Source organism: Coenobita brevimanus, chromosome 1, assembly GCF_032717465.1.
Source record: "Coenobita brevimanus isolate Jiangsu-jjx chromosome 1, ASM3271746v2, whole genome shotgun sequence".
Taxonomy (NCBI): domain Eukaryota; kingdom Metazoa; phylum Arthropoda; class Malacostraca; order Decapoda; family Coenobitidae; genus Coenobita; species Coenobita brevimanus.
Genome location: NC_136954.1, coordinates 34,768,904 through 34,796,768, shown reverse-complemented (window position 1 = coordinate 34,796,768; position 27,865 = coordinate 34,768,904). Strand labels below are relative to the sequence as shown.

Here is a 27,865-nt window from a genome sequence, read left to right as displayed (position 1 = left end):
AACCCTCTCATAATCAGGGCAATTCCAGTATTCTGTCAGGCAACCACAGACGAATTTCTTCAGCTAAGAACTGTTATCAACCCCAATCTGTTTGGTTAAGCAGACTCATCAACAGCAGACAAGCAACCGCCCTTGAAGGGCTCTCTCGTGCAGTGAACCAATGTTACCTTGTGACTGACAGCGCCCCGCGACAGTGAAGCCCGGGTAAAAGTGTGAAGTTTGGTTCCTGGACGGATGATGCATTTGTGTCCCTCCAGCGGTAAATAAAAGCAACATAGCAGGCTCTATATCACCCCGTTATATAGTTTTATGGTTACCACCCCACGCTGTAAATGGCTTCCTGGTTACAGGAAGCCATTCGAATCGTCACAGTGGAGAGCCGCCTGATGAAAGAAGAGTAATAAAAAGTGATAGGAAGATATGGGGATAATAGGAATGGAGGAGGGCAGGCACACAGATAGGATGATAAGATGTGAGGAAGATGTAGGCAACACTACAGCAAGTGAGTGGACGATGGTGGCCACCAGGTACCACCTTCAGGTAAGAGCAAGTCAGGGAAGACTCAGCATTTATTAATACCAGTACAGATGATTCTCTCCTGGCCGGTACATCACTGCTCTCCTACTCCAGTAAAACCCAGACGATTTTATTCAGCACAGACGGTTGCTGGAGACTTGGTGTTAAAATTCTACGGGCACTTTGCACCCACTCGCAAGTAATGAAAAATGCAGGTGGACAGGATGTGTGCACTGCCTTAGGTGTGTAAGTAAAACAAGACTTTTAGCCTACGTAAAATCCGAGAGGCAGCAAATTGTGTGTGTGTGTGTGTGTGTGTGTGTGTGTGTGTGTGTGTGTGTGTGTGTGTGTGTGTGTGTGTGTGTGTGTGTGTGTGTGTGTGTGTGTGTGAGAGAGAGAGAGAGAGAGAGAGAGAGAGAAGGGGGGATTATCTCTCTTGGTCTGACAGGAGTGACGGAAGGCCATTTACATACTCACGAATTCTGAAACCGTTTCATCCGGAAAAACGCACGAATAAGAAACAATTCGAAAGAAAATGGGAAATATAGCGAGAGATAAGGAAAGGAAGATAATTATATAAGAAGGGGAAAAGAGACATTGCCGGGGGGCCCTAAAGCATACGAGACAGAGTGAAAATTATGATCCCCCCCCCTCTCTCTCTCTCTCTCTCTCTCTGTGGACTGAGACTGAGGGACTGGCGTTAACATATTCAAGAATTCTGAGACGATTCGAGACAGATCCCACGATCCCATTCACCTCAATACTCTATAACACACTCGAGTTTCTTCTAACCTTGTTTCTTTTCTTTGTAGTTTCTTGTTTGTTTACTTATTTCTATCCCATTGTTTCCCTTGCATTTTGCTTCCCTGTTCCGTTACTCTCCTAGTATTATTATTAATACACTGTTGTCATTTTCTAGTTGTTGCTGTTGCTGTTCTTTTCTATTAGCCCTCATTCTTCTTCTCTTCCTTCTTCTTCCCCTTTTCCCTCTCCTTGTCTTCCATCTACCTTTTCTTATTCTCCTTTTTCTTTTCTTTTTTTCCCATCCTCCTCCTCCTCCTCCTTCCATGGTTTGAGGCAGAATCCACGATCATAACACCCAACCTCACTGGATTCTTCTTCTCCTCTTTCCTTGTCGTATTCTCCAGTCGTTATTTTCTCTCCTTTTTCTTCTAAAAGCCTTACTTTCCTAGTTTCTTCTGTTTTCTCTTGTTTTTGCCGATATGACAGCTGATTTCCTCCTCCTCCTCCTCATCATCATCATCATAATCATCATCGTCATCATCATCGTCATCATCATCATCATCATCACCATCATCATCATTTTTTTCTTCCTTTTCCTCTTCTCTTTCCCCATTCCTAAAGGCAGATTCCATGGTTCCATTCAATATCATTCGAATCTACTTTCTTCTTCTTCTAATGCTTATTTCTACAAGTTTATTTTTTACTCGTATTAATTTTCTTTTCCCAATGCTTGTTTTTCCATTTTCTTCATTTTTCTTCCTTTTCTTTCTTAGTCTTTTCCACTGAAATTCTTATCGTTTCCTTCTTTTATCCTAGTATTTTCCTTTTTCTCTGCTTTTCTACACTTTTTCTTAGATGGTTTGAGGCACAGCTCGTTGACTTGGGAGGCTCTACGACCTTTCTTTACAAATTTTATATCAACTTGTGACACGTTATTAATCTCTTATGTTCTTTAAGCAATCAACGTCAGTATCACAACGATAATCAACATACAATAAAAGAGTAAAGTGTAAAAAAAAATCGCTATGGATGAGGTGCCACGGAGACTCCTTTACCGATGAGAAAATAAATCGCTGTTTGTTTCCATATTTTACTCCTCCTCCTCCATCATGATTATCACCATCGTCATTATCACCATCATCACCATTACCATCACCACCACCATTAGCATCACCATCACCACTACCACCATCACAACCACCACCATAACCATCACACCCATCACTATCAACATCATCACTGACTCACTTTAATCACCACACCACAGTGCCTTATCCCCGCCCCCTCTCCCCGACCAAACAGACTAAGAAGAAAGCTTAATATTAATCAATCAATCAATCATTTCCTGTGGCACCCTCGGGGATGCATATGGCCTCGATGAACTCACACCACCACATCCTATCTTGTGCTAACTCCTCAAGATCTCCCCAACACTCATCTCCAGCTTCCCGTCTCATTGTCCTCACCCATGTCTCTTTTGGCCTTCCTCTACCTCTCCTACCAAGTGCCACCCACCCTGGTGTACCTCGTACTATTCCCTGTCTCCTATACACATGTCCTAGCCACTTCCATCGTGAGAATCTAACATATTCATCGATCGGCTGCACTCCCGTTATTTCTCTAATTCTACTATTTGGTATCCTTTCCCACCACTTAACTCCTAATATTCTTCTAAGTGCTTTATTTTCAAACACCAAGAATTTATTTTCCATAGCCACTGTGCTGTACCAAGACTCGTGTCCATAAATTAAGATACTCCTAACCATTACCTTATAAAGTTTGTTTTTTGTATGCACAGAGAAATTGTTATTATTCCAAATATTTTTAAGCATTCCCATTGCCTGATTAGCCTTCTTTAACCTTTCCTCGAATTCAAAGTTCAAAGAACCATCCTTGGATAAATAAGTACCTAAATATTTAAACCTATCAACTTGCTTTACAACCATACCTCCAATTACACATTCCTGCGCATTTTCCATATTCATATTGATTATTTCAGTTTTTCCACAATTAATAACCAAACCCACCTTGCGACCTTCACTCACCAAACAGTCCAACACTCTCTGCATCTCTTCTAGCCCATCACAAATCAAAACTATATCATCTGCATAATCTAAATCCAAAAGTTTCCTGTTCTCTCCCCAAAGTATACCTGCACCGGTTTCTGTTCCAACGCGTTTCATAATGTAATCAATGACCAATATAAATAGTAAAGGCGATAGAACACCACCTTGAATTACTCCGGACTTGACTTCAAACGAATCACTCAGACAACCATCAACCATCACTTTACAAAATGTGTCCTCATGCATGTTCATAATAACCCTCACAAACTCCTCTTGTATTCCATAATGTCTTATGATCTTCCCCACAGTCTCTCTCGAAACACTATCAAAAGCCTTTTCAAAATCAACAAAACAAAGACTTAACGGTACTCTCATTTCATTAACTTGCTGCATCAAATGCCTAACTATAAAGATCTGATCATTGCAACCACGTCCCTTTCTAAAACCAGCCTGTTCATCCCTCAGAATACCCTCAACCACCGGCTCCAACCTATTTAACAACACTCTACTGAAAACTTTCAAAGCTATCGGTGACAAAGAGATTCCCCTCCAATTACCACAGTCACTCAGGTCTCCCTTCTTCGGAACTTTAACAATTACACCATTCTTCCAAACTGATGGTAGTAACCCCGTCACCCATATCTTATTGAATAGCTTGGTCAAGATCATTATTAATCTATCCCCCTCAACTTTAAACATTTCCGGAAATAAACCATCCTCCCCTGGTGCCTTATTATTCTTTAACCGTTTTACTGCTTTCTCCACTTCTGCAAGCCTCAACTCTCCTGTTTCTATATTTAAATCTTCCTGAGCAGACGGTATATCCTCTTCTGGTGGAATTGGTCTATTAAGAACTGTCTCAAAATGCTCTTTCCATCTATTTTTAATATCTTCATCTTTAGTCAATAAATTTCCTTCCCTGTCTCTAACTGGTATTTCCTTGCGTTTACCTGCATTACCACTCAGTTCTCTAATCGATTCATATGCAATTCTTTGACTCTGTCCATCATTTTTGTTTATTAAGATTTCAGTCTCTGCAACCTTTTCATCCACACATCTTCTTTTATCTCTCCTAGCTAACCTTCTTACTTCTGAATTCAAACTCCAGTACGCAGCTCTTGCTAATTCAATCTCTCGTTCATCAACGCATTGGATCTCACTCCTCAATTTAGCCTCACCTCTCTTTTTGATCATATCCCACGTTTCCTCTGATATCCATTTCTTTCTCCTGAATCTATGTCTCCTTCCAATCGTACATTCAGCAGTCTCATGCAAAACTTTGTTCACATCCTCCCACATCTCATCTACACTTCTCTCCCCCTCTTCCAACGTTTCCAACACCAAAAACCTATTTCTGCATTCTAATCTGAATTCCTCCTTTTCTTCTCCTTCCCTTCTAAGCTTAACAATATCGTATCTACCAACACCAGATTTTTCCTTCTTCTGATTTTTAAGTTTAAACCTTATTTTTGCAATGCTGAGTTGATGGTCACTACCAATATCCGCTCCCCGTTTAACATGAACATCTAGCAGAGAACTTCTATGCCTCCTACTGATAGCGATGTGATCAATCTGATTTTAATATTAATTCCTTCCTAAGGCACGATGGCAAATGGTTAATTATTTCAGAGTCCTAACCTTCCCTTAGAATGCGAACAACAAATCGATGTACAATACAGGTCCCCAATTACAGAACTAGGTAAACAGATGCCATTTTGAAACACCTCGCCCAAGCTGAATAAAATCGCCGCAATTAGTAAAAATGAACTGAAAATATCCGCCATCGCAGTGAAGGTGTTAAGGGTTGTGAAGGGAGGATTATTCTGAAGGGGAGTGAGTTGGAAATATCGTGAGGGAAGGAGAGAGAAAATAATTATATGCGAAGGACGTGAGAGAGTTCGATCGGTTCAAGAAATTAACTCAGGTTTTTCCAGTTGGCAGCTGAAATGCTAACCAATGCACCAAAGGCTCTAATATTCTACCTTCCCTCCTTTATACCACCGCCATCGCTTCCGCTTTCACCACCAGATGACTGACTACCACCAACGGCAAAATACTTTCTCTCCCTCCCCTTCCAACCCCTCCCTTTCCCCCTACCCCCCCTTGTCTTCCTCCCTTCCACTAAATCCTTCCCCCTTCCTGCTCCCCTAACTTCTCTCTCCTCTCCCCCCCTCCTCTCTATCCTGCTCCGAACCCCCCCCCTCCCCTTCCTTCTACTTCCTCTCTCACCCCTCCCTTCTCCACCCCAATTCCCAGCTCCCCAACCTTTCATTCCTCTCATCCCCCCCCCCCTTCCATCCCTCGTCCCTTCATGCACCCCTCCCCACCTCTTCCTGTTTTTCCTCTCCCCTCCCTTCCGACGATTCCTTCCTTTCCCTTCTTCCTCCTCACGCCCCCTCCTTTCATCACTCCTCCCTCCGTCCCTCTCCTCCCATTCTTTTCCTGTTCCTCATCCCTTCCCCTCCCGCCACTATGGTTTCCATGCTGAAATAAAACCTCTAACAGCAGCAAGAACACAGATAATTACCGCAGCTTTATACTGATGCCATAAATTGTGAATGCCTGCAGGCCCTTCAGTGCGGTGACTTTATTTTATATTCTTGCTGTTATCAGACGGTTTTACTGAGCCTAGCGGAGGATTTCCACACCGGAGAGGTTAAATATGCCTTCATTAAACAAGTAGAAACACTCAAGAGTCCAGCACCCATGCCCACCAACTGAACTAAAGGCCGAATACTTAACTCTGTGACCTTGACCTTCAACCGACAGCTGCTGAAACACTTACTTCATTCCTGCCTGACCATTAACCTTTCCACCAAGTCAGGTCGACATCGGATCAAGACTATGTGACAACCGTGCCCTCTGACCCTGACTTCTGACTTTTCCCAATGACCTTCGATCGAAATTGATCTATCCGTGTCTAATCATGAACCTTTCCACAAAGTTTGGAGTAAATCGGAGAAGATTGTTTAATTCAACCTTGCCACGTGACCTTGACCTTTGACCTGCTGTTCTCAAGAACAAAAGGTCAACATCTTTTCTGACCCTTATTCCTACTCCAAAGTTTGTTCCAAATAAGATGAAAACTTGTAGTTTTGTTCATAACGGGTACATGGGTCGAACTTCGACCTTGCCCTGTGACCTTGGCCTTTGATCGATTGTTCTCAAAACCTAATCTCTTCGTTTTTGCTTTATCCTCAACCTTGCAACCATGTTTGGTTTAAATCGTATCAAAACTTTTTAAGTCAACCTTGCTGGGTCACGTATTGACCTAGCCCTGTGACCCTGACCCTTGATCTATTGTTCTCAAAAACCTGACTCAAATCCCTCAGGTAAGTTTGGTTAAAATCAGATAAATCCGAGTTATATTGTTTACACTGGTGTAGTCAGCAACGATACAGATGACTCATGTGTTTCATCATCATCATCATCATCATCATATGCTTCAAAAATTACCTGGGCGTTTATATACACCTTCACTTTGCAAATTAAACCTTAACTCAATTTAATTTTTTTCCAGTTGTAATATCGAAATAGCTTCTACTAATACTATAAAGGAGGATACTGAAGCATAAAGTGCAGAATAAATCGCTATAGAAGAGTTGTTACGAAGGCTTCAGAGACACCTAGAAAGCGACCGTAAACCTAACTCTTGTACTTCATCTAGGGAAGAACTAGGGATTAGCAAAAACAAACCCAACAACACCAAGCCTTTTGACACTACCATACAATGGCTTTGTCTCTCCTTACAGACACCCCTTCTGGTTCGTGCTTAGCCAGCATGAGGAGGGATTAATTCTAGCTATAACCCTCCCTTCGCTGACAGATTCGGTTTTGCAGGGGGATCACTTACAGATGTCACACCCTTCATCATCATCATCATCAGCATCACTATCCTCCTCCTTCTCCTCCTCCTCCTTCTCCTATCATCATCATCATTACAGATAACCCACACACGATGATCCCTCCCCATCTCTCTCTCTCTCTCTCTCTCTCTCTCTCTCTCTCTCTCTCTCTCTCTCTCTCTCTCTCTCTCTCTCTCTCTCTCTCACGCAAATGCCACTCCCCTCGTTCCTCCCTAAGCCATCATTCATCTAATCTACGCTTCTTTCACCCTCCATCCCACCACCAACTGAGTCAACTCCCTATGGTGAAAGATATTTGTGTGTGTGTGTGTGTGTGTGTGTGTGTGTGTGTGTGTGTGTGTGTGTGTGTGTGTGTGTGTGTGTGTGTGTGTGTGTGTGTGTGTGTGTGTGTGTGTGTGTGTGTGAGAGAGAGAGAGAGAGAGAGAGAGAGCGCATGGTCCACAGCAGATCTGAATTAGACCAAAGAGCGGACTAGCGCGTGTGATCATGACCAAGTCAGCTAAAATTCCACTGCCTTTGAATTATAAGGTCAAGCTAAATATTATTATTACAAGGCAGATTAGCGGTAAAAAATTCTATAGCTGTTAAGATATGATGGTGCCGTGTTAAAAGAAATTTATTTATACACTAATTTCATCGTAGCTAAAATTTCATAACAATGATCTGGAATAGGCTGAAGTGGAGCAGAGTTACAGTACAATATGATAAACAATACATGCTTGTCAGAACCCAAAATTTGACTTAGGGGAGGAGTAGGAGACGAGTGAAATGTTTTTATCTCACAACAGCTAAAACTACACTATAGATGGATTACCAGGTGAAGCGGAGATACCACAAAGCTGAAATGGTATATGGTAAAGCTAAAACAGTAGATGGTAAAGGTAGAGTAGTATACAGCAGATCTAAATTAGACCTGAGAGTCGGGAAGTAGAGAGGAACTACCCGGTGAAGCCCGGTTAATACAGTAAATGATGAAGCTAAAACAGTGTATGGGAAGGCTAAAAACAGGACATGATAAAGCTAGAGTAGTGTACTGCAGAAATGAATGAGACCTAACAGTCGAGAAGTAAAGATTAATTGCCAGGTGAAGCAGAGAATATATGATAAAGCTAAAACGCAAAATGAAGCAAAAACAGCAGATAGTAAAGCTATAGTAGTATACAGTAGACGTGAATTAGACCTAGGAGTCGAGAAGCTGAGATGAATTATCAGGCGATATAACGCATGATAAAGCAAAAACAGTAAATGTCAACGCCAGAACAGTAGATATTAAAGTCAGAGTATACAGTAGACCTTAATTAGCCCTAAGAGTGGAGTAGAGGGAGGAGTGTAGCCTCATACTCCGGTGACAGCAAAAATTCCGCTACACCAAAAGGCCATTACTGGGTGACTCTATGGGGCAGCCTCACACAGGGGTAAAACCATCTCTTTTTATCCCTTTATGAAAACTTTTATTGGGAGTGAGATTAGGTGGGGTGTCGTGTGGAGAGAGAGAGAGAGAGAGAGAGAGAGAGAGAGTAGTGTAGTGTAGTGTAGTGTAATGTGTGTGTGTGTGTGTGTGTGTGTGTGTGTGTGTGTGTGTGTGTGTGTGTGTGTGTGTGTGTGTGTGTAGTAGGGGAAGAAGAGGTGTAAAAGCGAGGCGGGTAGAGATAAATGGAGGGTGTTAGGCAGGGAGGGGAAAAGTGGAGTGGAAATGATGGGTCTGGAGGGATAGGGAGGGATAGCGAGGACGAGGAACGACCATATCAATTATTCTCTGTTCAAAACCACTCCATCCTGTGGTGATGTTTATATTCTAGTCCTGTTGCCTCCAGACGATTTTACTCAGCTAAGAGAGAAACAGCTGGTTGTGCAGGGCTAATGGCCACTTTCTAGTTCCCTACAACAAACACGTCCCTCAAAACTGGACAAAATTGTAGGGTAATATACTCTTTTCACTCTTACTTGGCTTAATAATGCCTTCTCTCCGCCTTGAATGTTCAGCTGTAGAGATAAGATTAAAATATGATGCTATTAATGAAGACATATCACGGAATGGATGAAGAGCCGTAGTATTTCCTTTTCCCTACATATCTGGTAAGTGAAATAAGGTACCTTACATTACGAAAAAAAATTCAGGCAAGACTAAGAAGAAAAAATTGCAGATCATGTTATTCTATTCGTTTAGCTTGGACTAAATATACTGTCTCTCCATCCTGAATTACTCTCTCCATCCTAAATTACTGTCTCACCATCCTGAATCTCTCTCTCCATCCTTAATCAGTCTCTGCATCCTGAATTACTGTCCCTCCATCCTGAATTACTCTCTCTCTCCATCCTGAATTACTCTGTCCATCCTGAATTACTCTCTCCCCATCCTGAATTACTCTGTCCATCCTGAATTGCTCTCTCTCCATCCTGAATTATTCTGTCCATCCTGAATTGCTCTCTCTCCATCCTGAATTACTCTCTCTCCATCCTGAATTACCCTGTCCATCTTGAATTGCTCTTTCTCCATCCTGAATTACTCTCCACCCTGAATTACTCTGTCCATCCTGAATTGCTCTCTCTCCATCCTCATGTATATCTTCCATCCTGAATTGCTCTCTCTCCATCCTGAATTACTCTCTCTCCATCCTGAATTACCCTGTCCATCTTGAATTGCTCTTTCTCCATCCTGAATTACTCTCCATCCTGAATTACTCTGTCCATCCTGAATTGCTCTCTCTCCATCCTCATGTATAGCTATCACACAAAAATATGGTGCTATACTCTGTCCACTTTACTCTGGCCTAAAATGAAGCAGACGCACTGGAATAACAGCGATCTTTACTCTTGTTTAATCTCTCTCTCTCTCAAATCTCTCTCTCTCTCTCTCTCTCTCTCTCTCTCTCTGTCTCTCTGTCTCTCTAGGTCTTGACTCATCATCATCAGAGATCCCCCGTGTACCACAGCCACTTTTCCCCTCCTTCCATCTTAATCCATCTCTCTCCTTCCCTTCCCTTCCCTCACCCCTCCTCTCCATTCCTCTCCCCTTCCCCTCTTCTCCCAGCTCGTCTACAGCTCTACCTTCTCTTTCATTCTTCCACTCCTTTTCATTCTAGTATTGCTTCCCTAACTTCCCCCCCCCCTCTCTCTCTCCTTAAAATCTTATCCCTATCCCATCTCCCCCCATCTTCTCTCCCTGTCTGCCCGTCTGTGTGTGTGCCTCTCTCTGTCAGTCTATTTACCTGTATATGTCAGTCTGTCTGTCTGTCAGTATCTATCTATCAGTCTGTCTGTCTATCTGTCTTTCTGTCATTATTTGTCTGTCTGTGTTTCACTATTTGTCTGCCTGTGTCTGTCATTATTTGTCTGTCTGTCTGTCTGTCTCTGTGTCTTTCTGAGTCTGCGTCTGTCTTTCTGTGTCTCCATCTATCTTCTGTTTGCGTCTGTGTTTGTCAGTCTCTTTCTCCTCCCCCTCTCTCTCTCTCTCTCTCTCTCTCTCTCTCTCTCTCTCTCTCTCTCTCCACACTTCCCTCGCGTACCGTCGCCACTTTTCCCGCCACATGACTGATGGTGAAGCCCGCGCTAAGAAGTAATTCCCCAACAAGCAATAAATCCAGACGCCAGTGGGGGAGACGGAGGGAAGGAGGGAGAGGTGGGGGAAGTGAGGGAGGGGTGGGGGAAGCGAGGGAGGGGTGGGGGAAGTGAAGGAGAGGTGGGGGAAGTGAGGGAGAGGTGGGAGAAGTGAGGGAGAGGTGGGGGAAGTGAGGGAGAGGTGGGGGAAGTGAGGGAGAGGTGGGGTAAGTAAGGGAGAGGTAAGGCAAGTGAGGAAGAGGTAGGTGGAGATGAAGATAAAGAGAGATGGGTGAATGGAAGGCAGGAATGCAGAGGGAAGTGCTGAGGAATGGTATGCTGAGGGGAGGGGAGGAAGAAGCAGCAAAAAAGGAGAGGAGAGGAGAGGAGAGGAGAGGAGAGGAGAGGAGGGGAGGGGAGGGGAGGGGAGGGGAGGGGTGGGTGTGGGGAGAGAGGGGAGGGGAGGGGAGGGAAAGGGATGAGGAGTGGAGGGAAGGGAAAGGGAGAGGAAGGGAGGGGAGGGGAGGGGAGGGGAGGGGAGGGGAGAGGAAGGGAGGGGAGGGGAGGGGAGGGGAGAGAGAAGACGAGAAGAGAAAAAATGAAGTAGCAGAGAAGCGGAAAAGATAGGGGAGAGAAGAGAAGAGGAGAGGAAAGAAGTGAAGTGGAAGAAAAAAGGATGTAAGTGAGAGAGAAGCGAAGAGAGAAGAGGTGAGGAGAGAAAGGAAAAGGAGAGTTATATACTGGAGGAGAGGAAAGGATAGAGAGGGGATGCAGGTAAGGAAAAAGAAAGGAGAGTGGAGATAGGAAGGAAATAGGGACGTGAGACTGAGGCAGGCAGACACGTGCGTGGTGGGGACAAATTACGGTAAGAATGAGGAGGGGACCTGTCTGAAAAGCTGTAAGTATGAATGGCGGTGGGATTATGCTGGCAGACAGGCGTGAGGAAGGGAGCTAGAGAGGTTAATAGTTAAGGGACACTATAGGTACAAAAAATAAGTAAAACAACATAAATAATGACGAGAGGCGCACAGAAGAGCTATGTACGAGAGAAGTAGGTATTAAAAAGTAAGAAGAGAGGAGAGACAGGTACGCAAGAGGAAGGTAGATAATTGGAAGGGATGTGGCAGCCATGTGCGAATAAGAGATGATAACCCCAACATAAATCCACCATCTCCTTTCAAGGGATAGGGAAGTAGCAAGGACAAATACAAAACCAGGCAGTTGAGTTGTATCGGTGCCACCACATGAAGGCGTCCCTATCCAACACGGCGAGTGTATGTAAAGGGGGTGGTGGTGTGTAATGGGAAGACGGGGTCGTTACTGAGGAGGGACAAAAACTACCTAAGGTTCTTTGTCACGATTGACTCTTAAAAGGATGAGGCCATAGGAACTGAAGCAGACCAAGAACGAGATGAACTGTGTGTGTGTGTGTGTGTGTGTGTGTGTGTGTGTGTGTGTGTGTGTGTGTGTGTGTGTGTGTGTGTGTGTGTGTGTGTGTGTGTGTGTGTAGATACGACCAAAGATGTTAACACTTCCGTGGTCGAGACAACTCTAGCATTTTATTCCAGCAAACGCCAGACGATTTTTTTCGCCTGGATGGGTCACAGGAGCCGAACTGAATACTGGTACCGTAAAAAAAAAAATCCTCTCATTAACGGGGCAACAGTAGTATTTAGACGGGCTAACGGCAGCTAGGTGAGTCATAGGAGCCTGTGTTAACAGAGTGGTGACCGAGGAAAGACTGATAAAGACACCGATTGACAGTTTGATAGACTGATGGACTGATAAAGACAGACTGATAGAGACTGATAAAGACTGACGAAAACAGACTGGCAGACAGACTGATAAAGACATTGATAAAGACACTGATAAAGTCAGACTGATAAAGAGTGATAAAGAAAGACTGATAAAGAAAGACGGACAAAGACAGACAGACTCATAAAGAAAGACGGATAAAGGCAGACTGATAAAGACAGACTGATAAAGATATATCTAGATAGAAACCGAAATGAGTTTCTCAAAAATATTTACGAAAGATCCCCTGCCGTAACTTAGATGTGATATTGCTGGAACAAAAAAAAAAAAAAAAAAAGTGGCATCTTCCTTGTCCCAGATTTTTTTTTACCCCGTGCTAAGTTTGATTTTTTCCAGTATGATCATCTTTCCTATTTTTTTTTTTACTCTCATCTACAATAATCTACCCTAACCCAATCTAAATTAACAGATTAACCTAGCAGACTAACTTAAACCTCATACTAGCAATACAAACCTAACCTAAAGAGTAACCTAACAAGCTAACCTAACCTGATACTGGCAAAATAAACTTAACCTAACCTAGACATTCACTGGATTAAAAAGTAAAAAAAAAAAAATTATATAAAATTGTAATTAGCCGCCTGGTGTTCCTACGCAAAGCATGTCTTAGTTACGAGAGGGATATTATCGTGGGTTATATATATCTATTCTCTGCAGTATGAGTAAAGAAAGAAAAGTGCAGAGGTTCCCCGTGTCCCTCGTTCTTCCTGCAAATACAAATTACAGTTACATGGCACCGATGGTGATTAGGCTTGACAAAATCTACTCAGCTCTGTACAGTCGATCAAAAAAATACATATTTAGCACAAAGTAATCTAACACCATCAAAGAAAAAATCGGTGCACAGTTTAACGCGAAATAATCAAACACCACGTCAAAAAACCGTCGGTGAACATTTAACGCGAAATAACACCACGTCGAAACATTACCGGTGAACATTTAACGCGAAATAACACCGCGTCGAAACATTACCGGTGAACATTTAACGCGAAATAACACCACGTCGAAACCTTACCAGTGAACATTTAACACGAAATAATGCAGCACCGTCAAAAATACAGGCGTACATTTATCATGAAACTTTATAACACCGCATAAAAACAAAAATCGATGCACATTTAGCGGGAAATTCTCTAACACCGCGGACACTGACTACTACAAAAAGCCCGATGATCTTGCCCCTCACTGGCAAACCTGCTTTGATTACTGTACAGTCGGCATCAACAGTCCTGTCGCCATCTCCAGCTTTTCTCTCTATGGATTCCAAAAATAAGTGTGGGTAATGAAAAGTAGGTGACGCTGATGTCTCCCCCCCCCCCCCCACGGATCACTGTCAGCAGGGTCATCTGCTGTGGGTTTACATGACCAATTTTCATAGTTTATGGAAGACAAGCAGGGCAGGAGACAGGACTTATGACGCCGACTGTACCTGAATATTCAGATGGTAACAGATAAATCGTCTCGGGACATCGCAGGCAATACTGATAATTTTTAACACCATCAGACCCTTTCTGCTCTAAACTGTCCCTCTTATTACCGACTGAGCATGAAGGTCTACGACAGCTGTTCTTAGCGTAGTGCCTCAGTCCCCCCAGAAGATACGCAATGGGTTCTTGGGGGTATCGAGAGGGGCATCCTGAATAAAAACTGATCAGTTTCGTGTATGATAATACTGGCAGCACGGAAAAACACTAATATGTGTATGTTATTTTGCTGAAGACAAACGCCATAGATTATAGATGTTTCTTTATAGCCATTCTCTTTTCGCGTTTCACAAGAAATATAAAGTGATAGGAGTAATAATATCAGACAGGGGGTATCAGGGAGACTTCGAGATGAGGTCGAAAATATTTTAAGAACCACTAGTCTAAGAATACCACTTAACTCATTCCCATGGCGTCTCTCTCTCTCTCTCTCTCTCTCTCTCTCTCTCTCTCTCTCTCTCTCTCTCCATTATGAATGTGAACCACTCACCACGGCAGGCTAGGTCCAATCAACTTGCCTAAGGAATTTTTTCTTACCTACTTTATCCGACTTGGGCTTGACAGTTTGTCCTACGCAGGAGAGAGAGAGAGAGAGAGAGAGAGAGAGAGAGAGAGAGAGAGAGAGAGAGAGAGAGAGAGAGAGAGACCTGTTTTTTATTATTATTATTATTATTATTATTATTATTATTATTACAACATTATAAAATTTAAGGGAAATATGTTTCCTGGTTTAGGAGACTCATTTGTACCTCGTGATTTTTTTTTTCTATTACCTGGTGTGGTGGTGCTGTGACGACGACGATGATGGGATTAAGATGGGAAGTGGAAAGATATGGATGATGATGATGATCATGATGATGATGATGATGAGTCAGATAGAGAGATCGTGACGACCAGAATATTAATGTCTCCCCTCTCCCTTCCCCTTCCCCCCCAACTCTCTCTCTCTCTCTCTCTCTCTCTCTCTCTCTCTCTCTCTCTCTCTCTCTCTCTCTCTCTCCTTTCTGACTGGCGGGGGCTTATTTAAGGCGTTAATGGGATCTGGTTGGAAACGTGTTCTGTTGTGGAGGTCTGGGGTCAGGTGGGCGTTAATGGCGTATGTTAATGAGGCAAGCAGGCAGGGTAAGCAGGCAAGAAGGCTGATGGATAATACAGATAGATATATGACACACAGATAGACGCACAGATGTATACATACAATACACTCATGTCTGCAGTGGACGGTACACCTAATAGGCAGCATGGTTGGGTCAACGTTTTCTTCTTAACCTTCAGTAAACAGTAAATCAACATAAAACACAGGCTGACAGTCGAAAGCAGGCCAGATCTGGTGTCGTCGCAGAGTAAACAGTGCTCACCTTTACGACACTGCTCTTTTGATTGGCGCCTCTTACAAGACTTTTTCTTTTCACCCTTTTGACGCAATATCTGAATTAGCGAAGGGGTTATGATATCTAAGCACCCATTTGGCAGTGAAAGTGCTAAAAAAAAAAACAAGTGTTTACTATTAAGGCAAAAGTAAAAAAAAAAAAAAAAAAAATGGTACCGTACATAAAACGCTGCTCACAAAACTAGTAAGCACTAAATAGTGATACGATTCTGAGTATTTCGTTTCGGTGATTTTGGTCCGAATATTTTCAGAGCAACTAGACTTCCTATACAAGTCATTACTACTCCTTCTTTCATTATCCAAACCTTTTCTGTCCCACCAGGATCGCAGGAACCCCAGGCTAGGCTACGCAGTCACGATATTTAAGGTGAGAGTGACCACATTCACTCGTCCCAAAGTGGCACTGTGAGAAACTCCAACCACTTCTAGGATACACATATATCCTTGCAAACTCAATCCGGTTGGAGCGCCTTAACCCACTAAACCACTTAACGACAACTGGTTATATGTTACCACGCAAAGTAATAAACGGTGTCCTGGTTTACGGGATCAGTCTGGCTTGTCACACAGTGTAGTCACCCGAAGGCACCACTACCTCCACAGATGATGGTGGGCTCCCCTATATACCGTTCTAATGTTAATATTAATAATATCAACCTTAATACAAGACAGGTTACTCAGAAAACACTCGAACCGAAAAAAAAGACGAAATATTCTAAAGCGGCTTGAATCATCACTAGTTCTGTCAGGAAGTTACATATAAAAGGATTTTTAGTCTTGCCCTAAGAGTACATATAAAAAAAAAGCAGAGAGGACTATAAAAATAGGTAGGTCGACAGGCCCATACGAGAGAGAGAGAGAGAGAGAGAGAATACTGGTGCAAGGTGTTGGGTGGGGTGAGAGACGGCATGAAGCAAAAAGCTTGCAAAAGCTTTGCACATGAGAGAGGAATTGTGGAGTGGAGAAAGGCCAAGGGGTAGGGGAAGGTGCGAAGAGGGAAGGAAGCAGGGGGTGCAGAGGGAGGGAGATATGGAAAACTTTATATGCAACATTTTAACCTTTAACCATGGCATGGTCTAAACGTTATTTATGTTGTTCCGGTTTACATTTAAGACACTGTTTTTTTTTTTTTCAGCTAACGGCAAGAGATATATTCAGGAAAGAGTGATTCAGAAGACCCTGAATTTAGTCTCAAAGTCGAGATATATCATGGAGTGTGGTGTGCAATGGTGGAAAGGTTAGGGTAAGAGTTAAAGAAGCAAGGAAAGAGGGAGGGAGGGAGGAGACAAGGGAGAGAAAGGGGGGAGAAGGTGGGAATGATATAAGGGGCAAGAGGGGAAAAGCGTAAGTGAGGAGGGGGAAAAGGAAGAGGGGAGGGAGAAGGTAAAAAATGAGGGAGGAAGATGGAGGGGAGCGAGAAAAGAAGTCGGGGTAGGTGAAGGGATAGTCAAGAGATATGGAAGCCTTGTTGCTTAAAATCTTTTTAAAATGCCTGAAAATGGCGTATGATAATAATGCACCATAACCAGAACCACTTGTCACCATTATGTCTCTCTCTCTCTCTCTCTCTCAAAGCACACTTAAAACTGAGGTTTCTCGCTTAAGATTCCCCTTTCCATTGTAATCACAAAAATGTTAGCGGAGACAGGATGGCTTTGATTATTCTATTGCTAAAGGAACTGATACGGTATCACTTTCTCTCTCTCTCTCTCTCTCTCTCTCTCTCTCTCTCTCACACACACACACACACACACACACACACACACACGAGTGAACGAGTGTTTGTGAGTGTGAATGAGGTGGTGGATGAGTGCACGTGTGTGTGTGTGTGTGTGTGTGTGTGTGTGTGTGTGTGTGTGTGTGTGTGTGTGTGTGTGTGTGTGTGTGTGTGTGTGTGTGTGTGTGTGTGGTGGCAGATGAGTGTGTGAGCGTGTGTGTGAGTAAGTGAGCTATGCTTACATCAGGGACGAATAAAGGTCTACTGCATTTTTATTACAGTACATCGCTCCAGTCCGAGAATGCCTTTATAAAAGTTTTATCTGGACTATTATACTTTGTTTAAGAGATTGATTAAAAAGAAAAAAAAAAAAATGGCGGCGCAGCTGCCAGGGTCGGATGCCGCCGACCGTTTATGAGAGATCCTCAGACTGAAGGTCCTTCTTACACTATATGAAATCGCCAGAAATTAGCAAGAACAAGTGAATGAAGTACTGTCATGCAATACAAAATTCCCCACAGGATGATAACCATGCATATTATGTACTGTGTACACAATCTGGGTATGATACCTATATGTATGTATGGCTGTTAAGTAAGACAGCACCCGACCTTGTTTGAGCCCCAAGTGTGACCCTGACCTTGGGAGTAGATGACTGGTTGCTGTGCGCGACACACCGTAATGGTATGGGGAACAATAGTGTGAAGTTATATCAAAATCTTTCCATTCATGTGGAAGTTACAAAGCGGACACGAATATAGGTATGGCTATTAAGTATGACAGCACCCGACCTTGTTTGAGCCCCAAGTGTGACCTTGGGAGTAGATGGCTGGTTGTTGCGCGCGACACACCGTCATGGTATGGGGAACAACTATGTCAAGTTATATCAAACTTTGTCTATGCATGTAGAAGTTACAACGCGGACACCAAATAGCGAACGGACTGACGGACGTACTGACAGAACCGCGCAAACCAACAGTCCCCGGCCGGTTTGACCGGTAAAGGACTCATAAAATGAAAGATACATCCTCACGGGAAAACGGTTAATTCTTAACACGACGTGAAGCCACTCTTTAGAGTGAATAAAATCGTCTGGGGTAGTAAGTATGAAAAAAACAGACTTAAATCAAATTAAAGGGTAGGCTACAGCAGTGACCTACACAAAGGGCCTAAACTACGGGAACCGTTGTCTGCCACTTCGGAGAATCATTAGGTATTCACGAATGAACTAAGTCTCGAATTATTTTCAAACGGTTACCACACTATCAGTATAAATTATCGTTCAATAATTATCTATACCGTATTACAATATGACCTGAGAAGGACGCTGTGGGGGAAAAAACTGCACTGCTCCGTAGGTGTCAAAGCTAATGTAAACAACGCCATAATATTCACGAACCAGACATGGCACTGCCTACGTCAATCACGTATACCGTATATATGTTAGGAATATGAGAAAAAAAAAAATCTAATGACCACATTTAGATTTCAGAAGACCAAAATTCGCCAAAAATGCACATTTTATCATTCTTCTGTTGCTATGAAATTATATAGGCTACTTCATTTAATACGTAGGTATGTAGGCAGGAAAACACGCAGGTATGCACACATGTATATACACATATACTACGTATGTACAGTAAGTATGCTTGAATGCAAGTATATGCAGTTTAAAATAAAGGCAGCTATATATAGATATTGTACATATTTTTCTGACTAACAAACATGACAATGACGTACTTTTCATTGTTATTGCTATTTCCAGATGATTTTCCTCGGCTTAGGAGAGCCACCTAGCAATGAAGAGGTTAATGAAGGCTATTTTCAACTACAGTTCGAAAAGCCTCTACTGAACATAATAAAATTGTCTGATGATACATAAATGAAATGGAAAAGACGTCATCGCAGTAAATAAGTCAGATGTTCCACTAGACTCACCCCAAGATGGCCGGATTGCTTAATGGCTGCACAGGTAATCCCCACACCTAACTTCTCCATACATAATTCCTTCGTCTCGTATGTCTGTAGTTACCTGCACTAGCATAATAATCTTGGTAAGACCAACTGGAGTCCAACTGGGTAATGTCCGGCCGAAATAAGCTGCATTTTGTGAAGACAGAGAGAAACACACACACATGCAATCACAGATCACAGTTTCAACTCGAGTGACGCAGTGCGAGGAGGGGAGGGCAAGGAATCATGGGTAATCACACCACGGTTAAACAGTACAACATTCTATTTTATTGCAGACCTGTGCGAAGGCTCAATGTATTATTAACAACGCGACGGTAAAAACGACCTATGAAACAATCTTGGAAATATATGGTAAATACTAGATAAATGCGAGCTGATCGGTTTGAAGTGGCGAGAGAGGGCTCGGAGATGACGAGAGGAAGACTCGGAGACGAAACGCGAGTTACCAAATGCGCGTTTCTATACGTAATTTTCGTTTACAGAAGTTATATAAGGTTTCAGTCATTAGCAGCACTAAAATAATATAGAGAATCTATGACGTGTACATCAATTTTGGAATTATAAGACAAACAAGATAAATGCGAAAAGCCGAGACTCTCAGCTGTCTCGTTAAGGTGGAGAGAAGTGGCGGGATGCAAGAAATCAAATGAGTTTAAACTCTGACATTCCTTTGCAATAATGTGGCAATACAAAGACTCATGATATCACAAACAGCAACAAAATTACACACACAACACACCAAGTGTATATTTGCCGTGGAAATGTGTGATGATAAAGAAATAAATGGATAATATAAGGCCGTGACTGAGAAGATTCGGTGCTTCGGATCCACCAATCACAACACTCTCTTGCCCCGTCATCGCCAGCCCACAATCACCACCACTTGCATTCATCCTTCTGTCTCTCTCTCATCGCCAGCCCACAACCACCACCACTTGCATTCATCTCTCTCTCTCTCTCTCTCTCTCTCTCTCTCTCTCTCTCTCTCTCTCTCTCTCTCTCTCTCTCTCGTACGCCTGCCCTGTAATATTTCTTGTATTCATTCATGCTCTCTCTCTCTCTCTCTCTCTCTCTCTCTCTCTCTCAGAAGGCAAAATAGTGACAGGCTACGTTCTGTACGAAAGATGTCAACAGATAACTGCTACAATTTAATTAAATTTTCTCTCTCTCCCTCTCTCTCTCTCTCTCTCTCTCTCTCTCTCTTACGGGACACATTAATTTCTCAACATTTTATCATCGTACGGAAATAATCAGGTCTTTCCATCCAGTGACGTATTTTTAAGTTTATTTTCCTGCTTCCAAACCATTACATTAACGTAAGGGAGACTTTTCCACCTCGAAGGAATAAATACTGTCTTCATTAACCCCTTAGACCATACAAAAAATCGTTGATGAAAATTGTTGGGAGGAAGAGAGAATAAAAAAAAAACATCAATAAAGTAAAATCGCTGAATAAATTTGAGGAGTTAGCATGAAGAAAGAAAATAAGCCACCGAATTCAAAGCGTTAAGCACAACAATTAATTTCAGTATATTGTAGTATCCAGTTAGGAACATATGTAACCCCTTCCATATGAGATCCTGGAACTAAATGCAATAGTATGATTATAAAAATAAAAAAAATAATTCAAACGCTTTCTCCACAAGGTAAATACGTATGACTGGCAGAGCTATGAATAAAGAAGTAATTGTTATCGTTTATGCCAAAAATTAAATTAAATAATCTACCGCACGCAAAAAATATAGAAAATAATCAATTCAAAAAATAAAAATATATTATTTATGTGGTAGAGATTAAAATGAAAAATATTTTGTTTTTCTAAAACCTAATTATGACTGGTTCCAGGAAGAATTAATAAATGTAGGACGAATTAGTATAAAAAAAAAAATCACGTTTCCAAAATCTAAAAATATTCATCTGACAGTGGCACGAATCAAAAAGAAAAATAAGTTACTCTAATGAAGGGGTAATGAAGACTTTAACCCCCTTAAGGTGATGCCAAGGTAGATATAACCGTCTGACTGGAATGTCAGTGAAATGCAATGGAGATCACTGTATTATATGTGTTAAAGGAGACCGTCCAGCTACTTCACTGCCAGAGCTGTGTCCTAAGCATAATAAGATCATTTACAGGTTGCCAGATCCCCTAAGACTGTTATTCTCCCCAACACTCTTCTTTCCTCTCTCCCTATTTTTCTCTGCAGCCCTCCCCATCTTTTTGTACGTCCCTTTCTACACCTCTCTTCTTCTCCCCACCCCTCTCTTCTTCCCCCCTTCCCCATCCCTCTCTACTACCCTCCCCACACCTCTCTACCTCCCTTCCCACAATTCTCTCCCCCACCCACCCCAATCTCTCTACTTCTCTACCTCCTTTCTTTTCCATATCCCTCTGTACTCTCCTCCCTACCTCTTCTCTCCTCTTTCTCCCCTCTTCTCCTTTCTTCCACCCACCCCCACCCCTCTTTACTACCCTCCCTCCTCTCTTTCCTCCTTATCCCACCTTTCCCTCCCTACTTCTCTCCCCCATCCTCCCCTCTCCCGCATCCGTCCTCACCCCTCTCTGACTTCGTCTTTCCAACCCTTCCTTCCCTCCCACCCGTCTCTCCTACTTCACCGCTTCCCTCACCTACCTTCTCTTCCTCCTCCTTCTCTCATTTCTATATCTCCCCTTCTCCCAGTCCCATCCTCATTCCCATCCACCCCCACTCCTCTCCCTCATCCACACCCATCCCATCCTCCAACCCATGAACGTAATCTATACTATTTTCACCTTCGCTTGGCCAAGAATTTCATTCTTTTGTAGGTTATTTCACGTACCAGTGGCTTAGATAATGCTACCGCTCTACGTTCTTTCCATGGCACCTCGTGATTAGTATCGCATTCTGGCGTTAATCTATTGTTAAAATTCAGCATTCGACTGGGAGGGAGAATTTTAGACCAAGTTAAATTAAAAAGAGTGTATTGGTGAACCAATACTCTCTCTCTCTCTCTCTCTCTCTCTCTCTCTCTCTCTCTCTCACACACACACACACACACACACACAATACTGCTCCAGACACAAATACCCGCTTCTGGCCACAATGCGAGCCATTTCTATACATATATATATTTCTGGAGTGCCCTGGGATCAGTGGCAGAGCATCATTTGGGGCTCGAATCCTGGAGCGGGATGGTAGAGGGAGGCTTGGAGATGCTGGAGATAGGTTGGAGATGAGGGAGAAACGGGAAAAAATGGGAGGAATGAACAGGCGAAAAATAAAATTAAGAACAAGAGGGAATGAAAGATAAAGAAAGTGAGTTATAAGGTGTTAACAAGGAAAAAGGAGTGAAAGGAGAAAAGTACTGGGAAGAAGGGAATGAAAATAAAAAAAAGGAAAAATCGAGGAAGTGAGAAAAAGAGAAAAGATGAAATAAAGAGGGAAGTGAGGTTTGGAGGTGGAGATGAGGCAAGAGATAGGGAGAGAGAAAGGAAGGAGGAAAGAAATGAGAAAGGGAAAGAAAAAGAAGGAGGAAAAGGAGGATGGGGAAGGAATGAACAGGAAGGAAGAGCAGGAGGAAGATAGGTGTGACACTGTACGAAGAAAATGAATTATATGAGAAGAGACAAAATCAAGGGGAGAAAGGTAGGGCAGGGAAATGGAGGAATGGGAAAAGAGATAATGAGAGAGAAAAGATGATAGAAATGGAGACTAGCGCTCTGAGAGGAGGGATTAGTGGAGAGAAAGAAAGAAAGAGAGAGAGAGAGAGAGAGAGAGAGAGAGAGAGAGAGAGAGAGAATTTTGTGACTGAGAGAGAGAGAGAGAGAGAGAGAATTTTGTGACTGACTGTACAACTGACTGGAATGGAAAAGTATACATGATCAAATGACTGGAATTAAAGCAGGTTGGAAATTAGCGATGGAAGCTGACCTGGTGTCGAGGATTGGTGACCTATCACGTATGTCAGAAAACTGGCTTCGTAAAGGGTATATGGCTGAGGTATTTGGTCAAGAGGTATATGGCTGACATGATAGCATACGACACTTGGTGACTTAAGTTTGGATAAAGTGAGCCTTGTGTGCAAACTGATGAAGAGTTAATTATCGGAATTTGATGACGGACGGTGCTGGATTGGAAAACAGATTAGTGAAGGGAATGGTATAAGAGCAAAGACAATTTGGATCTGCTGGCTAACTGGAGTTGAAGCAGAAAGGGTTAATGGTGAGGAATTTGCTGACTGTACCTGAATTATTGCAGAACGGATGGAATTAATTTAGTAGATATTAAAATAAAGTTTGGATAAGAACCGATAATATACAGCCAGGAGGCAAAATGTAACCATTACACAACTGTGTCTACTTGAAACTAGAGTATGACCATCACTCCTCCCTGACGCATCGTATAACCATCAATGGACAAAGAAACACCAAGCCTTCCTCGTGTTAGAAATATTACTCAGCAGTGGAAAATGAGAAGCTGAAACGGTAAAATATCTGACAGAATACAGCAACCCCCCGTTCATCTTAGTAATGCTAGCCAGAGAAGGAAAATGAGAACTATAAGAAGTGATATATAAGACAGTGGAACAAAACAACCTTTTTGCACCTTGAGAATATTGGCCACCAATGGAAAATAAGAAGGAAAGGTGACTTACTGGGCTAAGAATCATACCAAGCCACGCTCAGCTTAGAAATACTAACTAGCACAAGAAGGCGAGGCAAAAGATGTAAAAACAATATTATGTAGAAAAACATACCAAGACACGATGTCATTTCATGAATGTCAGTCAGCAGAAGAAAGTCATAAGTACAGGAAGAGAAATAATCAAACTTTTGCCTCGGACTGTAGGTAAATTGAAGAATGGTAAATGACTTGACTGGGTGAGTAATTACTGTTTAGGATAAGTGGACTTCGTGAAGCAAGTGGTGAGGAATATGATAACTGGGATTTAATAACTGATGGAAGCTGCAGTCGAGAACAGAAGTGTGTAATAATATTAATCATTATCATCTAATAATAATAATAATAATAATAATAATAATAACCAGAGGGGCACTCAGGGGAGCGCATCTCTCCGAGAAGGGCAACGTAATTTCCAAACCACTCTTCATAATGGGTCAGGTTTTCTCATCAGTGACTAGGGCTTCGCTTCTGAATCTAGGATCTGTAATACGATCAGGCCCGGTCGCAAAAGTTAATCGATTGTTCCCTGGGACATGGGCTATTAAATTTGGTCCAAATCTCTCGTTTAGTTTGTGAGTAATCCTGCTAAAAGACATACAAATAAACGGGTGAAAACATACTCTTCTTGTCGGTGAGAATAATAATAATAATAATAATAATAATAATAATAAACTTTATTCGAGAGATGGCAGCCTTCTGGGTGAACTTGTAGTGCAAGTTGAAGGAACTCGTAAAATTATCTTTCTCTCTCTCTCTGTTAAGTGTGTGTGTGTGTGTGTGTGTGTGTGTGTGTGTGTGTGTGTGTGTGTGTGTGTGTGTGTGTGTGTGTGTGTGTGTGTGTGTGTGTGTGTGTGTGTGTGTGTGTGTGTGTGATTATAAAGCTATGGTATACAATTTGAAATCAGCTTGTGTTAGAGAGAGAGAGAGAGAGAGAGAGAGAGAGAGAGAAACTAAATGTGCCTCTCTCTTCTCTGACGTGGAAATAATGAAGCGGGGAGACTGAGCTGGGGGGGGGGGAGACGTGGCTGCGAGAGAGAAAAGATACTGATGACGACGAAAGAGGAAAAATAATAATACCGGAGAGAGAGAGAGAGAGAGAGAGAGAGAGAGAGAATCAGCAGCATCAAGAAAAGTGCCTGGAGAGATAAATGAACAATAAAAAATATATAAATAAAATAGCCGTTGGCTTACTAAAGAAAGCAATGATAAATGGCAAGAGCAGTAACTCGCGTAGGCGTCGTACTGGTAAATGATGAAGGAGTAAAGTTAAACCATTCAGTAGAAAACCAGAGAGACAGCAGATAAAACAGGAGGCTGAAAGAGATAAATGCAGTAAAAGACAGGAGCACAGACCGTCGCCGGAGCAGCAGAGGTATTATTTTGAAGTAGCAGAAGTAAAATAATTCAGCAGGCAACCAGCAGCAGAAGGAAATAACGGAAGAAAACGGGAGGCTGGAAGAGGCAACTACGATAAAAAATATAATAATAATAGAGCAGACTCACTGACCGTCGTGTGAGCCGCAGAGATAAATTTTCGAAGCTGCGAAAGTGAAATAATTCAGTATGCAACCAGCAGCAGCAGGAAATAGCAGGAAAAAAACGGGATGCTGGGAGACATAACTATGGTAAAAAAGAAGACGTGCTCACTGACCGTCATGGGAGTCGTAGATGTAAATGATGTGATCCCAGCGGTAGTGGTGGATGAGGTCAATGATGGCCTGGTTGTACTCGGGTCTCATCGTGGTGGCGTAGTCCATCAGACCAGAAGACGGGTTCGGTACCTGTACGCCAGATATAGCGAGATGTATATTGTCTCAATATATACCGCATTATTAGTTGCTCTCACATACATGATTTTTGTCTCAAATATCTGTCTATCTATATCTACCTATCTGTATCTATATCTGTCTAGCTATCTATCTACCTATCTATATTTTTTGGTCACATTCTGGTACCTGAGGGAAACCGAATGAAGAGGTGGATAAACATTCTCTCTCTCTCTCTCTCTCTCTCTCTCTCTCTCTCTCTCTCTCTCTCACATACACACACACACACACACACACACACACACACACACACACACACAACACTCCACCATTACCAAAGAGGTTCACATTTTCTTAGTTACACCTGGTCTTTCAAAACTCCAGTATAAAAAAAAAGATGCTGCATTAAGGAATACCTTCGTATAAAGTTAAGTCTCTAAAAGCTGCTATGCGAGTGTCATTTAGGCTTCCTTGTTGCTTCCAGACCTTTTTAATTGTTTAAGATGTTGTTTCCGAGAAGTGAAGGACTTTGGGATGCAATTTAGGTGGTAGTACTTCATCGGTAACAAAATACAGTATTATGTATATCACCCTTAACATTATTGTGTATGGTATATTTCTATCTATCTGTCTATCTACAGCCAGACGTCATAATCCCATCAGGGGTGGCCGTTAGTTGTTTTACGGGGAGGGGCACTAACCCTCTGACAACGTACTTGTTGACACGTAAGAAACACGTATAGGCTGGTTATATGGTTACCATCCAGTGCTGCAAATGGTTTCCTGACTTTACCGGAAACCATTTGGCTTATCACTCAATGTAATACCGTACCACCTGAAAAAGAATGAAAAGTAATACACGGTGACAAGAAAGATAAGAGAAATAGGAAGAGAGGAGGGAAATCAAAGAAAGTGAGTGATTAAGGTGAAGGAAGAAGTAGGCAGCACTATGGTATTTTACCGTTTTGATATTGACAGTTTGCATCAATAACTTGGGGTACGATATAGTGGTATACTGTGCAGAATCAGTCACTAACGAAGAGGTGTTGCAAAATCCCAAAAGTCATTTATTACCTCAAAAAACATTCATAATATGTACAACCCTGTGTAGCCAAGAAACCATTAACAACGCTGGGTGGTAACCATATAACCAAACCATACGTGCTGCCTACGTGTCAAAAAGTGAGTTGGTGGAGGGTTAGTGCCCCTCCCCGTAAAACAAATAACTCGAAGTCAAATTGCCACCCCGTAGGGGATTATGGCGTCTGGCAATAGATGGATAGATAGACAACCCTGTGTGTCTGTCCTCCATTCCGAAATATCTCCAAAGCTGAAACAAGCTGACCGGTGACAAGAGTGGCTTTTTTTTTTTTCCATGTCAGAGCTTATAAATTCATAGTGAGAATATATGACAGACTTACTCATAATTTTTGCATGTAAAACTATGTAAGAGAGAGAGAGTGAGAGAGAGAGAGAGAGAGAATCCTTCCAACCCCTATCAATAAACAGGATTACATTTCAATATTTGTAAACAAATAAATAAATCAATAAAAAAGCAAGAGTTCCACCATTCGTATAAGGCGTTTGTAAATACGCAAGAAGAGTTGCGTAAATAATAAACATCGATTCCCTTTAATTCGACAAATTTCAAGGCAGTGATGAACATGTTTCGAAATCCCGTGATGAGGTGTTCCTGTCATGTCGTAACAGGAGAGGTAAAGAATAGTATGGGACTATTTTTATTTGTCTTGGAAATATTAACAAGTCTCTCACACGGAACGAGTATAAGTCCCGGGTAGCTACCTCCCTGTCTTGCTATCTGTCTCTCTCTCTCAAATCGCTAAGCCCTTCTCCCGTGACCTGTCTCTAGGATCGCTTGTCCCCTTCTAAACTCTCTTTCCTAAAATGTGGTGTAGCAGGGGTGTGTCACGTGTGTTCCTCGTGGATGGACTAGGTCTTTGTTCACGAGAGGACTGCTGACAGCTAACTGCATCATCTCCTTACTGGCCGCTGTCGTCAGCTTTCCTCTGTGTTAAGAGTGTGTAAGCATGTTTAGCACTGCTCGATTCTCGCAGACACAACACCTTCTCATCATCTGACTCCCTGCTTCTATCTATCTATTTATCTATCTATCTATATAATATGTACTCTTTACCACATTCCGAGCTCCGCCACAAGGTTTTTCAGAACATTACAAAAGTGTCGTTCCTGTTCCTGTTCCTGTTGTTGTAAATATTGGGGCGCTATTATTCTCCTTAGTTGTAAATGTTGTGTGTGTGTGTGTGTGTGTGTGTGTGTGTGTGTGTGTGTGTGTGTGTGTGTGTGTGTG

General features: G+C 42.4%; 1 protein-coding gene across 1 annotated transcript in view; it reads right to left on the bottom strand.

The window, feature by feature from the left end:
• The window catches only part of LOC145393576 (glutamate receptor 1-like), a 732,257-nt gene that overhangs the window by 221,502 nt on the left and 482,890 nt on the right, over positions 1–27,865 (bottom strand). Inside the window, exon 4 of the mRNA XM_080267710.1 lies at positions 25,422–25,551. Coding sequence (XP_080123836.1) covers positions 25,422–25,551 — 130 coding nt within the window. The remainder of the gene's footprint in view (positions 1–25,421; positions 25,552–27,865) is intronic.